General features: G+C 37.4%; 1 protein-coding gene across 4 annotated transcripts in view; it reads left to right on the top strand.

The window, feature by feature from the left end:
* mob2a (MOB kinase activator 2a) overlaps positions 1–15,702 on the top strand; it is a 40,972-nt gene extending 25,270 nt beyond the window's left edge. For 3 of the 4 annotated variants that reach the window (XM_060887383.1, XM_060887380.1, XM_060887382.1), the window contains exons 2-5: positions 10,784–10,944; positions 12,123–12,216; positions 13,978–14,102; positions 14,307–15,702. In XM_060887383.1, the coding sequence (XP_060743366.1) occupies positions 10,784–10,944; positions 12,123–12,216; positions 13,978–14,102; positions 14,307–14,581 (655 nt within the window). In that variant the 3' untranslated portion in view covers positions 14,582–15,702. Of the gene's footprint in view, positions 1–6,948; positions 7,127–10,783; positions 10,945–12,122; positions 12,217–13,977; positions 14,103–14,306 lie in introns of those variants that run through there. The other variant, XM_060887381.1, reaches the window with a different exon arrangement.
* The last annotated feature ends 17 nt before the right edge of the window (positions 15,703–15,719 follow it).

A 15,719-nucleotide genomic window follows, 5' to 3' on the forward strand; every position in this document is an offset into this window, starting at 1 on the left:
AGTCTTGGCTAAAAACTTACCAGGGAAATTAGTAGCTCTCGGCTGAACAGAAACATTGCCAATATTAAGTATCCTGTTACAAACAGTTTTTAAATATTTTGGCTAGAAAAATGTACCACAGTGTACTATAGTAATTACTAATTCATCCTGAATCACATGCTTATTTTGCGCACCGTTTTATTTGCATAGTTACTATAGTTGTCAAGAACAATGTATCTTTAGCTTACACAAAGCTATCCAAGGTCTCTAAGGTTTGATGAAGTTTATTGTAGACAACAAAACTGACCACAGTTATAAATCTCTTGCACTTTCTTTGTGTGCACTACACTTGGCTCTGATTTCTTGGCTTCTCTTCCTTCTCTCGATCAGTCTTGTAAAGACACGGCCAACTGTGGTAGAGCTCTGTCCCTTTATACACACAAAGTCCTTCTCTGTCCATACTTTCACATCACTCACACACTTGCACATGGCCTGAGTTCAACTCCTTTTGGCCCTCATGTTATGAACACTTGTGTTTACAACACACAGCGCTTATCGCGTACCCTTTCACCTAACGACGAGGAACGTTTCTCTTTGTTTAAGCAGGGCCTCTGTTTGCTATAAGCCTGGAATAAATACTAGCCTGGGATTAGAATAGGCATTTTTAAATATATACAAAGTGATGTGCCTTTTGCTGTAGCCATAACAAATGTGTGCCATAAGTGGAATGTCGTAGCCTAGTGGTTAAGGTGTTGGGCTACAAAACGGAAGGTTGTGAGTTTGATCCCAGATCCACCAAGCTGCCACTGTTGGGCCCCTGAGCAAGGCCCTTAACCCTCAATTGCTCAGTTGTACAAAAATGATATAATGTAAGTCGCTCTGGATAAGAGTGTCTACCAAATGCTGTAAATGTATAAGATGAGCCATAACATGGAGATCTGTGCAGGCTTGGAGTGTAGCATTGCTTCATGTTTGAGCCTCAATCAGTCAGCAACGTAGTTTGTCATCCACACTGGGGTGCTGGTGAGCCTTTTATTGCACTCACCTAACAATCCTGGATCCCTCCAGTTATGTTGCTGTTTGTCATAAGTAAAGTGTACAAGAGATGTAGAACGATTTATATAACTAGTAGAAAAAACTAGCTGTTTTGTGTTAGAGGAGTACTACAGCCTTTTTATCCTCAGTAGGCTTATTTATCACAGCTAAATATTTACTGAGACAAAAACTGAGATCCAGTTATTGGATGCATAATAAATCTTAGGATGAGACATAGATGTTTTTTTTTTTTGTTAGTATGCATTCAAATGCATTTCATTATTAGTCATTACTAGCACTTGGCTAATTCTGAAGTTTTTGTGGGATACATATTCAGTTAGGGGTGTGTAATCATATGTGTGTCTGTATTTGGTGGGTCTGTGCCGTTGTAGTTTCAGATTATTGTTCTTGGCTGATGGATGTGGAACCTTCTGCTGTTTTAGGTTTGATGTTTTGTGGGTACTGAGTTATTCTGTCCTGGAATACTGGAAGCTCGAAGCAATCTGGCTATTTCCCTCTGATCTCTCTCATCAGCAAGGCATTTCCACCCACAGAACTGTTGCTCACATGACGCTTTTTTTTTTTGACTGTTGAATGCATTATCAGTTTCTTAAATTCTCAACGAGCCCCTTTGGTACTAAAAAACATGCTATGGTCAAAATCATAGAGATCATACTTTTCCTTCAATTGTGATTCCTTTTGTGAACTTGGCCTGTATATGCATGTTTTTATGCCTTGTGCTGCTGCCACATCAATGTTGACTCCATGGGTTACAGGTGTTTCTACAGGCGCAGTCAGTAAATATTAGATGGAAGTACACTAGGTGTTTGTTGCAGATGTTGATTCTGTGACTGTGCTCTCTAAAAGGCAGCGAGATGAGTAAATAGAGATTGTGTTCCTTTTAAAATAACTGTGGATGAAAGTTGGAGCACTGTTTCCTTCCCAAATTCTTATTCTCACAACAAATCTGTACAACGTATCATGTTACACCAACAACTCAAGGTCACATGAGGTGTGAATAAAGCATGGTAGAGATGTTTGGCTCAAAACAGTCAGTTGTTTTACCAGGTGCAGCCCAGTGCCATGCAGATAGTTTCCAACCATAGGAATGCAGGAAGTTTGGCACAGTCCAGTGAACATGCCACAACAGGCCTCTTCTTCCATGTTGGCGTTTGCACTATCCACGTCTGCATCTCCTGATCTTTTTCTGACCTAATTTGAATAGTACCATGAACTGAAAAGATGAATCCATTGTGTCAACGAAACCCCAGAGTGGCTAAAAACATCTAGATGCAGCTTGAACAGGCTTGTTCTGAAAACTCTGCTGACTTGTAAGATTAGACCCATAACAAGATACTGATGCCAGCACTTGAAATTGAAGCATTTCTGTCCAGCTGTCTGTCTGACTTTCGGTTTGTGTGTATGTGTATTTTGTTAGCAGGCAACAGAGCGTGCTGGTGCCTGCAGGCCCTAACCCCCTCCTGGAATGCAGACAGATACAGGACTGGTTTAACCATGGCCGCCTTCCAGCAAAGCTCCAGGGCAGCAAGGGAGAGAGAAAGACTGATAATACTCAAACAAAGACAGAGAAAGAGAGTAGGGTAGATGTATGTCTTGTTGCTTTGTATTAGTTTAAAAACCATTTTCTAAACAAGCATGGATTGATTTTTAAATTCTAAGGTAAATTTCTGTTGGGATTTTTGCTTCTAAAATTTGCTGTTAAGTGAGAGACCAATTAACTGTTCAATCATAGGCCCATATTTTTTTGAGATATTAAGCGAATAGATAACACATTTGTTGCAGTTCATCAAATTAGCCATGAGCACCATTATTTGGCGATTACTTCTTGGAAAGGATTTTAAATTTTGATGACGCCAAACACCTCATTTAATCAATATTAGATTGTACAATTACTAATGAGTTAAAATGTTTTGTTTTTTAAAGGTCAGGCTGTTGAGTATAATTCATGAGCGTACAACATCTCAAATGTTAAAGTTGCTCTTCACAAATGCGTACGGTTGCGTAAACAGAGCTGATGTTATCACATGTACTGTAGGTTAAAAATATGTGACTGTCAGGTGGGAAAATCCATCTGATGTCACAGTCTGGCCACAATTCTGGCTAGAACAGCCACACCTGGCAAAGAAAATGGCTTTCTATATCATCAGTTCAGCTTACAGAAACCATAAATATATTTTATTTATTTATTATTTGTACTTTCATTTTATTTTCATTAATCTTTTCCTAGGGTATCTTTCTGCAATAGTTTAGCATCTTTTGTCAAGATGAGCGTCATAGGGAAGTAAACGTAACAATTATATACCTACTGTCAAAATTACTGCATCATCAAAACCGAAGAGAGCTTACACACTGTGCAGATGATGACGTACAAACTTTTAAAATGATTAGCCTGTAAATAATCTGAAAACGTGCTTCTCTCTCTCTATGTATGTGTGTATGTGAATATATATATATATATATATTATTAGTATGTATTTGTGTTTGTATATGTGTATGTATAATATATATATATATACACACACACTCAAATACATATATACATATTCAAATACACACACATATATGTATTTTAGTGTGTGTTTGTATACATGTACACACATTTGTCCTATAGAGGTAGGTGATGCATTAGATTGACTTCAATGAGTGATGATAATGGTTACTTAAACTCTTTAAATGTTTCATGATGTTAATGTAATGATTTCTAATAATCTATAACTGTAACAATTTTAAAAATAGTGACCTTCTCACTTTGGGGATTATAAAGGTACTCTAATCCGGAATGTGTGGGAATTCTGCATAGTCATTATACTTACATCTGTCAGTAAGCTAAGAAATAAAGGCAGCTTTAAAGATCAATAGTTTTCATCAGTTGTGTATTACTAAAACTCCCACACACTCACAAAGCAGAGTCAGAGTAAAATCTTTAAATAAACCCTTTTCATATATAATGTTACCCAGATTTGTTAGATCTTGATGTACAGACACAATTGTGGTCAATAAACTTGTAACGTTCCTAAATATAGATAATAGAATTTGTCAGCTTCACCATGTGAATGGTTTTCTCAGGCCACCACACAAACACCATGTAATTGTGATGGGTTTTTCAGTAACGTCAAGTAAGTGGTGTTTTTTTTTTTTTTTAACACTTTAGTTAATCAGTGAAGTGTTTTTCTCTTCTATGCTTGTGCTTTATAATCTAGACTTTAAATCGAGACTTTATCATCAAGTCACAAACAGCTAGAACCAAATTCCTTGAGTGTCAACACACTTGGCCAACAAACTTGATTCTGATTTACAGAATGACTATTATACCACAATTTTTCATTTTTTTCCACAATTACCGTAGTACAAATTTTAAAAATTAAACCTTTTGAAACTTCCCTGAACCAATTTTGACATGTGAGGAATGCAACGTGTGTGTTTGTGTCAGTAAACCAGAATAAATAAATGGTGAGTGAGTAAATGCCATTTCTAGCGTGTGTATTCAGCAGCAATTGTGTGAGATTCCACTGATGTCAGGCAAGCAAAAATCCAGTCTTTTTGTTGACATTGCCTGTAGGTGTTTTCTATTTTTACCCATCAGTGACGTTATTTTCCAAATCTTGTCACATTTTCATGCAACACTTTTTAGAATGGTGATTTTGCACATTGATAAGGCATAAGAATTTAGCTCAAACAAGCTGTTTTCATATTTATATATATAATGTGTGTGTATGTTTGTTTATATTCATGATAAACAGCTTGTTTGAGCTAAATTCTCATGCCTTATCAATGTGCTCTATATATATATATATATATATATATATGTATATATATGTTTATATTTATGATGGAGAGACAGATATGCATGCCAACAGTATACAGCATATTAAGAGCTATTTCAAAATGTTACAAGACATAAAACTTTCTAGCCCTGCCAATATAATCAATATTATTAAACAAATGTTATTAGGATATTGCTTTGGCATGTGTTGATGTTAAATTGTTAGATGTTAAAGATCACTGCGTAATGTAGAAGGTATTAGAATATAAGTAAATGATTAGTGATGACCGAATAACATAACCATAAAGATAAATCCTCAATCTGAAATCATTAGAGGTAATGTTTGTCATTTCAAATCATTAGTGGGATGTTCATTTGAACATAAAGTTTATCTACTAGAACTAGAGCAAACTGTCTACCACAGATCTTATAGCTCTGTGTACTCTCAGCAGAACACAGTTTCACACAGTAAAACAATCCAGTGAACGAATGATTCAGATATGTGACTGAACTGTAGGCTGGTCTATCTGTTTCTAGCTATTTATCATACTAGTATGCATGTTTTTATATCCATTTACACCCACTTAAAAAAGTACTAAACTGTACCTACAGTATGCTACCCTTAATGGTTCATTTTCTGTACCTTGTACTGTGTCTCTATAATACCTCTTACTTTATATGCTAATAAATGGTGCTGAAGTGGACCTTAAGGCCAGTTTTTTTTTATTTTGTTTTATTAAATTCTAATTCTAATCATTTCTAAAGCCGTTCTATTCACTTTACACTTTGAAAAAGATACATGGCAGGGAAAGGTTCTGTATCTTTTTTCGTGTGTGTTGGGTAGATGACCGTTGCCAATATGGTGCCATTATCCACGCCTTTGTACCAATCTGATCTGAGTATTCAACACTGTGTATAGTGGTGTTGTGACTCATTTTAATTTTTCTTAAATGCGTATTGTGCAAAGGCTGTGGTCTGTAATTAATCTGTTTACATTTAAATTCTTTTCACTTTGAAAGTCTATTTTCATTTGAACACCATTCATGTCATTTACTTTGTTCAGTTTTGCCATCAACGTCTTTCTTTTTTACTTTGAAGTTCCCCATCAGATTTGAGTAAAGACATGCTTCCATCTGTGGAGTTAGGCTTCAGGCAAGGTTCACTGTCATGAGTGGTGTTTCAGTTGTCTGAACATGCTTTTAATCCATGGTTTTAGCAAATACCTGCTATGTTTAAAAGCCTTTATCAGCTTGATCCTCCACTGCTATTAGATGTTTTTTAGAGCAACCCTGTGCTTTCCCTGGAGCAACGCTTTTAATGCTCTTATTACTTTATTAATAACATGGTGAATAATGTCAGTATGGATAAGCATTAAGTAATTGTCTGTTAATTGTAAATCTGTGTTCGACTGTGTATCTATGAACTGTAAGGATTTCTTACAGGGAGCTTTTTAAGTTATGAATTGGGGTATGCATTTTAATCAGTGTATAGATGCAGGAAAAAAATGTATGTATTGTATTTGCATGGCTTCTGCTTTACCAAATAACAAGTCAAGTCAAGAAGCTTTTATTGTCATTTCAACCATCTATACCGTAGCTGTTGCAGTACACAGACTTTTCTCCAGGATCATGGTGCTACATAAAACAAAGACAGAGCTATAAGGACTTAGTAAGTAAGTCCTAGATACATAAAGGTGCAACCTGGTGCAAACAGTGCAGGACAAGACAGACAAGACAGTGCAGAACAATACATAAAAGACAATAAACACTAAATATCTACACTAAAATTGTAAAGCACTCGGAGGCGTGTGTGTGTACATCAATATTCACTATTAAGCATATTGTTATAATATTTATTTAGAATTATTCATATAAATAACCAGTCACATGGATTTACTTATATGGAAAATTGTTTAAATCCTTTAATATAGAATAAATGGTTTGGTTTCTGTGGCTTCTAACAAGAGAATAAGATTTGCCTAATACCCCTAGTATTAAAAATACAAAAAAACTGAGAATGGATTACAGCACGTGTAAGAATCCTTTGGCTTGCAAACCGCGTGGTCACTAGCTAAACCCCGCCCCCCGGCCTTCTGATTGGTCCTTTACCTGGGCGGTGCTTTGACTGACTCCACAATTTCGTCCTCGTGTAATAGCGGCGGAGAGAGAGAGAGGACGCGCGAGACTCTGCTGCTGCGCGAGAGCGACATTACCAGCTTTGTCAAGATTTGATCTGTGATCGTGGCATATTGGATATGCACCCTCAGAAAAGCTCAAAAAGCGGATTAAAGTGTAAAATGGTCCTTCGGGCTGTAGGCAAGGTCCTTAGGTACAGTATCATCTCTCTTTTCTACCAACAGTGTTGTACTAAAACCCTTTGGACACAATAGTTACTGCATGAAGTGTGTTGTGGCTCAGTGTTAATGACAAAGTGCAGACATTACAGTTTATTCTTAGGCAGATGCACTGATTTAAGATGGGGAAGAATTAATAATAATAAGAGGAGCCTTTTTCTCTTTCTCTCTCTCTCTCTTCCTCTCTCTTTCTCCCTCTCTTTCTCTCTCTCTCTCTCTCTCTCTCTCTCTCTCTCTCTCAAGATTGCGTGTGCACTCACATTGCCACTCAGATGCAAATGCGCTCTCACTTACGCGCGCGCGCACACACACACGGGGGGTGGGTGTAATAGTGAATTAGTGTCTCATAGTATTGCCTGCAAATGCATAACAAGAAGGACAGAAGAAATAAACCTCTCAATTTTTATTTATTTATTTTATTTTATTTTATTTGTTTTTATTTTTTTATGGGGGGTTCAAATCAATTATTATTTTATTTTTTTTAATTTATAAAAACTACTTACATGAGATCTTCATTATCATGTATCATCCTCAGAGCGATCACTTTCACTATGCTCACTATGTCCTGTGTTTATTGCGCTCACACACAGGTGCATGTTCCTTAAATTTGCTGAGTTGGAGGACAGATCGTAAAAGTCATGGGGGTTGGGGGGAATGTGTGTGTTTGGGGGGGTTGTTAATATCCTGAAAAAGCTGTCAGAATTAGAATCAGAATCGGTTTATTGGCCAAGTGTGTTGACACACACAAGCAATTTGGTTCCAGCTGTCTGTCAGTACTGTTGTGATGCTCATAAGCGCTTAACATAAAATTGCCTTGATGAATGCAGTGTCCTTTTTACACATCTGCAGTTCTTTACTGTAGAATGAACCAGATCCAATTTATTTCCCTAAATTTTTAATTAACTTCATATAGCTTGTCTAAGGCAAAAGCGTTTTGCTTCCAGAAACCTCTTCTGAAGTATACACCTTCTACTTCTACCTCGGGGTGTAGATTTGATTGTGGTTAAAGTTACGATTATTTACACATTTGTTTAATGAGTTTGCAGCTATGATAACTAACTCCATAAAGTCCACAGTGTTCTGACTGCTTGTCTAAAGAGAAGAGCAGACGGAATTGCAGCTTATTTTTTTGTCACTTAAAGATCATTCATTGAACTCATCCTTTGAACTCAAAGTCGGATAGTCTGTACATCTCATCTGTATATCTGTAACAATAACCCAGAAGCCAATGGCAACGTATTATAGTTTTAATTCCTTATTTTACTAGAAGCCAATCGACCGTTAATTACGTTGATCCCTGACTTCAGCACAAAAGAAGAGGAGGCTTTTGTGGCCTTGGTTAGGTGGGATTGACATTTTCACTGCTGATCACGCCTGTAGTGTACTAATCACAGAAAGACTCGTTATTATGTAAATGGGGCACTACGGTGTGTGCAAATAGTTTTGAATAGAGGTTTGAATGCTTAAGACTTTGCCTAGTTTGATTTAAGTAATTTGACCTCTGAATGAAGAGCATGCCAAGTTTGTATAATAAAAAAGGCATGTGTATAAGCCGTGTTTTTACTTTATCCATCATATTGTGATAAATGCAGCAGATGTCCTGAGTGGATATAAAGACAGCTTGTTTGCTGTTCTGGTTGGATGTCTGTGCCTGTTTAGTTGCTTAATTTAATGCCAACCATATGGTGCCAAAGAAGTTGCTCCTCATCTCCCTTCATTTATCTTTGAGACTGGACAGTGTATTGTTCAGCTTCACGTTCTGAGAGATTTTGCTTTGTGGATGCAAAAAAAAAAACGTTTTCAGATTTAGAAACTTAATTATGTTTAATAACATGATTGTATAAATGAATGACATCCGCCCTTGTTTTCTAGTTTTGTTTCTTTGACACTCCTGAACACTTCCGCATACTTGGTATGCAGATCTTATTTTTAGTAAAAGCTTCCTAAATGAAGCCGAATCATGCAAGCATACACAATGTACACATGGCTGGAAAATGTGGTTCGTATGCATGACCATTCACTACCTTCATGTTTTCGCAAAAAACCATTTGGACATCCAAAAGGCGCCATGACTGGTTTTTGTAACACAGGTTTTTTCATTTAGACGTTTCCTTTTTTTGTACATTTCTGGGAAGCAGTTCTGTTTGTCAATTACATTGAGCAAGGCAAATTCTTAAGACATTAGCTAGTTATTGTAGGAGAATGAAAACGTCTAACTGCCAGCTGTTATTGTCCTTGCTTGCTTGCTGAATTGTTTCTTACTTAAATGCACTTTCAAATGTCCATGTGCTTGTTACATTTCTTTGCCATAAAAGGTAATGTACCATTGCTTCCAGTCTAGACCAGGGGGTTTTGACCAGTGAACAGTAGCTACATAACTGTGGCTTGATCTCTGGACAGAAAAAAAGTCAAGATTTATATTCTTTTGTTCTTGTTGCTGATACGTAAATAAGTATTTTCATAAGACCTTTGTAAGACTCTTTATGGAATTTAGTTAGTTTAATTGTTTATTTATTTATTTATTTCATCATTATTATTATTAATTTATATATTCAAATCATAGCTAGCAGTCTGATAAATGTGCCAGATTTTGCAGAGGTGGAGATTGCACCATGCATCGGCATTAGCTATTGTTATAAAAAAAAATTGTGGTGTCTGTTAGGTTATCTTTGCTGTGCTCTCAGCTGTGCTGATCAATCAGAGACTCATTCAGCTTCAGCGGGCACAGGGACCAGCTGCATGCGACAGTTGACTTCCTGGCTTTCACTGGACACTGTTCTGACTGATGTGAGATCAGACATATTAATGGTCAAGGGTAGGATTTCTGTATGCTGAGCTGGTGAGGAGAGAGGAAGAGACTTCTTGTGTTTCAGTGGCTGTAGGCAGGATGCTCCACTTTCTCAGCCAGAACTCATAGAAGGTGATGTCACTTTGTTTTAACAGAGTTAACAGACTACAGATTCTGGATTCTTTCAGTCCATCTCCTTTTTATCAGAGCACAGCCAAAAGCTCTGCAGAGCAAAACCTTCTACTCACTTAAAAGCCTGACCAGTTTACTGCAGACTCATAATATCCAAAGTCAGTTAGTCACATCAGAGTTCCTTTGTGTTGGCCACCACTTCAATAAGCCATTTGTGGACTTTTAGTTATAAGATAAGTGTAATTTCTGGGTCAGATTGTTGTTCTTAGAATGGGAGGAAGTTGGTAAATAAGCGTTTACACACGAGGTTAAAGAGTGAAAATCCTTGGTGATAAGTACTATTCAAAAGCATTTTTGCCTCAACATATGCTGCTATTTAAGCCATATAAAGTGATCATTCACTTCCCAGGTTCCTTACATGTTTCTCTATAGTACTGTACATCTGCTTTTTCTTTATTAGCCTGTTAACACCTTTCCGTATGACCTTTGGTTCCTTCCAGAACATTGGGGTTTATGGCTGGGAACTGCCATGACTGTGTGGTTTTAACATTGCACCTTAAAACTAGCACTGGAAGCATAAAGCTGTTTTCACACTTGAGGTTTAAATGGCATGAAATGCGTTGTTCTCCTCTTGTCGATGCATCTGGATGTTGTTCAGGGTGCAATATGTAGAGCCATTTAAAAAACAACTCATCTTTTGTGTGTTTTCCAGGAAGTCTAAAACGAAGCCTAATGGAAAGAAACCTCCTGCCGAGGAGAAGAAGCACTATCTGGATCCAGAGTACACTAAAGCCCGGGTGGTGGAATTTGACCTCAAAGACCTGGTGGTTCTGCCCAGAGAAATAGACCTTAACGAATGGCTGGCCAGCAACAGTGAGTCAACCTTACAAATATGAGCTACCATATAAGCAGATCCCAGTCTGTTCTCATGTCGTCAGAAATGTATGTTTGTCTTGTTAAGTCTTTATTTGGCTGAGTTAATAAGCAAACAGCTTTCTGAGAAGTGAGTTATTGGATACTCTATTTGCTGGGGTTGTATTTCTTAGGTATTTTTTTACATAATTGGTGCTTCCTTGATTGCTTTCCCTAGAAGGAAATGGTTTAAAATGTTGGCGTCCGTGCCTTTCCGATAATCGCAGCTTCCTCATGCTTTTATGTGCTTTAATGGGAGATACTGTGAGATTCTCATGTTTTAATACTATAAGAATTACTAAAATATCTTGCTTTACCTACATCGATCCATGAAAATCGCCTTTGATTCTGGCACGGCATTAAAAAAAACAGTAAACAAACACATTTCTAGACTCGGGGAACGTTACAGCCAGGAAGCTTCAAAGTTTTTATAATGTATTATGTCCATACAGATAATTTATGACATACAGACAGGCCAATATTTCAGGCTTGAAATATGAATTAGCCAGCGTGTAACTCAGAAAAGTGGCTGTATTTATGAACCAGTTGCCTTATTAAAAAAAAGTTGCCAATGGAAAATGGCAGGTTTGTTAAATTCCCACACTGATGCCTGTCCAGACTTGGTTTTGACTAATATTTTGAAACTTTTCATAATTGACACGTTTTTCAATCATTTTCCTTTCATGCCCAAAGGAGCAGTTAAACTTCAGCTGATATGTTAGTCTATACAGAAGCATACAGTTTGTTGGGAATGAGCTATCTGTTAATATGAACTGCCTAGTCCATAACATGTATATAACAGCGGCACTTTAGTTGTTACGTATTTCGTGAACTGTAACAATCTTTAAGGTCCAAACATTAATGCATTTTGTGGAGCAGGGTGTATGTGCAGTAACTGGAGCATCCTGTAAAATGTTTTTGGTGTTATTGCAGCTCAAGACTACAAATGATTTACAAAATTTCTTCACTGGTCTACAAAAAAATTGTTGATCTGCTTTGGGTTTTAAGGGTCTCTCTCTGTTCAAGTAGATAGCAGCCTGTTCATGTCTTGAATGACTTAAAAAAAACTGCCTGAGAATGTTTGTGGTTTCATGGTCTTCCTTGTTTGTTTAACGTAAACTCAATTTTGTCTTCCACAGCAACAACATTCTTCAATCTCATCAACCTGCAGTATAGCACAATCTCTGAGTTTTGCACTGGTGACACATGTCAAGCCATGACGGCATGTAACACGTAAGTACCTGAAACCTTTACTTTGGTCAGTAGTGTGATTCATGACTAAATACTTTTATTATTTATTAAACTTCACATGTATGTAAATGAGTCCTATTCTGCCGTTTGTACACAAACGCCCAGTGTTAATATCTGACCTGCTTCCATAGAGTTCACTGTTTTTCTGAAAAGTGAGGAAAAAATATATTAGGATAGGAGTAATTATGAGGGCTGGTTAAATAAGTTCTCATCACCATTTTCTGTAGACCTTTTTGTGGAAATTCTTGTAACGGAACATTTGCTAAAAATACACCTTCAGATATCTGAAAGCAAAACTAGAAATGTCAGGTTGAAGTCACACGTTTTCATGGTTGAATGGGTGGAGAGCCGGATTCCAATGATTACATCCTTCGTCAACATTGTTATTGCTAAAAATTTTCTGAAGCTAATATAATCCTGATCACTGGTCTATGATCCTTTATACTGAAACATCGATTATAATTTCTAATGTTTTGGCATGTGGCATTTTGTTGGGATGTTCTACACTTTAAAATGTCGGTAAACTGCAAAGCTTGATGGATGCTGGATTTTCCACTTTCAAATTCATCACTTAACTTGTTGGCCCTGTCTGGGTAGAACAGGGCTGTTGGGGTTTAAAGGCTTTGCATGTTGTGTGTGAGTGTTTAAGGCTTTGTGTATTGAGTGTATACCTGTATGGCAGGTAAAGGTGGTTCATCACCACGCCTTGTCCCTGTAGAACCGGATCTACCACTGAAACCCCCTGCCTCACTTTCAGCTCATCAGAAAACTCAACTTCTAACTAGCAAAGACTCATAAAAACAACCTAATGTGGTTTCTCAATATCTGTAGATCAGCCACGTAGATCAGCCACGTACAGTCTGTTATTTGTAATACAGTGACACACAAACTATTTCAAAAATGTTAAAAAGATGTTAAAGAAGTGCTTCATATTTACATGTAATAATGAGGAACAGAGGCTTTTTAAAAAAAAAAATTTTCATGATTTAATTCATGCTAGCAGTTGTTTATATTTGCTGAACTTATAAAGGTGCTGCTGTAAAAAAGAAATCGAATCCGATTAAAGTAAACAAAAGGACACATCAAATATCTGTCTAATAAATGTTTTTTTATTATTACTAGAAAATGTCCAGTTTTCCATCCCTGAGTTTTGTGAGGAAAATAATAAAAGGAAATCATGTGATCACATCTCTCACCTTCAGTGTTTCTCAATAATTTGACATTCTCTAAAATAGTGCACGATTGTGTTCTTATGAAATACTTCATTTACCGTCAATATCTATTTTCAGCAGCACTTAAGATTGGTGCCTGTTACGCTGTGGATGACGCTCTCAGGATTGTATGTAGGTGTGAAGATGACGGTTGAAAAGAATTTTCAGGCATTAAGCCAGCTGTTCATCCTGTTCAGCAGGTCTCAGTCTGAGGGCATTGTTTTTGGGCATTGTTTTTGCACTACCAGCTTCCCTTCAATGTAGATAATTATTGCTGCTGAACTTTCCTTTGCCTTAGAAGACTGCATTTTTTTTTAACGCCCTGACTGCGTGTTAATGGGAAGATGTTCGTGATTGATAGTAATCAGTGGTTGCTCTAGGTGATTGTCCTGGTTCATGCCTCATATTCACACACAATCATGAAGAGAATTTCAGGCTGTTACTTTAAATCTAAGGCTTGACAGAAAGGGAAAAGCTTCTGGTGATTTGAGGTCATGTAAAAATTCCTTGTCTTGCCTCTTTTCCCATACAGAATATACTACTGGTATGATGAGAAGGGTAAGAAGAGCAAGTGTACAGCACCTCAGTATGTCGACTTCGTCATGAGTCTAGCACAGAAACTTGTCACAGATGAAGAAATCTTCCCAACAAAATATGGTGAGTGAACCTCAGTGCCATCTTGTGGTCGTGACTAGAAACTGGCCAACCTCAGACCAATCATGTTTGATGGAGAGTAATGTACTCTAGTTTAAGTTTCTACATTGAAAAAAATGACATAACGAAAATATCTTCTGTAATAATTATTTATACATGTTGTATTGTCTAAATACAATATGAATTCCTCCTATACTTTTTCTGCAGGTAAAGAGTTCCCCAACTCGTTTGAGTCTCTGGTAAAGAAAATCTGCCGGTACCTGTTCCATGTGCTGGCACACATCTACTGGGCGCACTTTAAGGAGACGGTAGCCTTAGATCTACATGGACACTTAAACACGTTATATGCACATTTCATCGTCTTTGTGAGGGAATTCAGTCTGGTCGACCCCAAGGAGATGTGCATCATGGATGACCTGTCTGAGGTGTTGTGCACCCCCCTGCCCTCCTCCCCCCAACAGAACCATGTGACTGAGAGATGAGCCACAGCCACTGAGCCCAAGAGTGTGGAAGAGGAGGATGAATTGAGAATGAAGGCCCTCAGGAGGGCCGGGCTGCTCACAGGACTCACACACCCTTTGATGCGTGACTATTTAACCACCATAAGAACTGGTCAAAGGGGGAAAGAGGGGATGGCGGTGCCTCCGTTCAGCACGCACTAGTGGGGGAAAATAGCCCCACCTACCTTCTTTGCAGTCTAAAAACAATTTTTTTTTTTAATTTTAATTTTAATTTTTTAAAAAAAATGTTTTTTTTGCTTTTATGTTTTTCACTTTATTTGTATTTATTTCTGCTCACATTCTTGGAGGATGTGGTGTTTTACAGGGAGTTTTATTTTGGCCCTTACTGTCTAATACATGAGACTAAAGCGTAGTCACCTGATATTGGACTGTTGTAACGAAATGTCTTGTACCTTAGTGCCCCCATGTGGAGAGAGAATTTCTAAAAAGGTGCCAGCCGTCTTCTATGGACTTCTAGTGCTTTTTGACCGGGACCTGGCTCCATGTTGTGACCAGTTTTCTATTCATGTGCACCTCCCTGTATCCTTCTTCTCTTCTGTGCTCCTACTCTGAGTTCCTCTTGTACTTAGTTCCTTTTTTGAGAGGTCATGCAATAATTAAACAGCAGAAATGAATGTCCAGCTTGATGCTGTAGAATGTTGCTATTGGTGAGACTGTTGATGTGCATGTAGATCGTACAGGCTTGCACAGAAAATCTCAACAGAGTTCACCATTATGGAAGCAATCACTATGCTGTATCATACTGAGGATGCATCCTCCAGGGTTTTTTTAAATCTTTTTTATGCTATCAGAGGTCATTAAAATTATATCAGCCTACACGTGTGTAGCACATGCACATTCTGCTTGCATTTTTATTAAAATAGATTCTAACTATATAAAGAAATCACAGGTGGGTTATGTCAAAATAGCGCCTCCAGGGAGGGGGATTTGATTCCCTTCATTTTATTTATTTTGACTGTTTATTTGCAGGGTTCATAAGTTCTGGCTTTCCTTTTATGTATTTTAATGATCTAAGTTAAAACAATTTATTATTTTAAGCTCTGCAAATTATAATCTAATAAAACATGAAAATGCCAACCTGATTCTAGTGGGTCTGTCT

This window comes from Tachysurus vachellii, chromosome 14 (assembly GCF_030014155.1).
Source record: "Tachysurus vachellii isolate PV-2020 chromosome 14, HZAU_Pvac_v1, whole genome shotgun sequence".
NCBI lineage: Eukaryota > Metazoa > Chordata > Actinopteri > Siluriformes > Bagridae > Tachysurus > Tachysurus vachellii.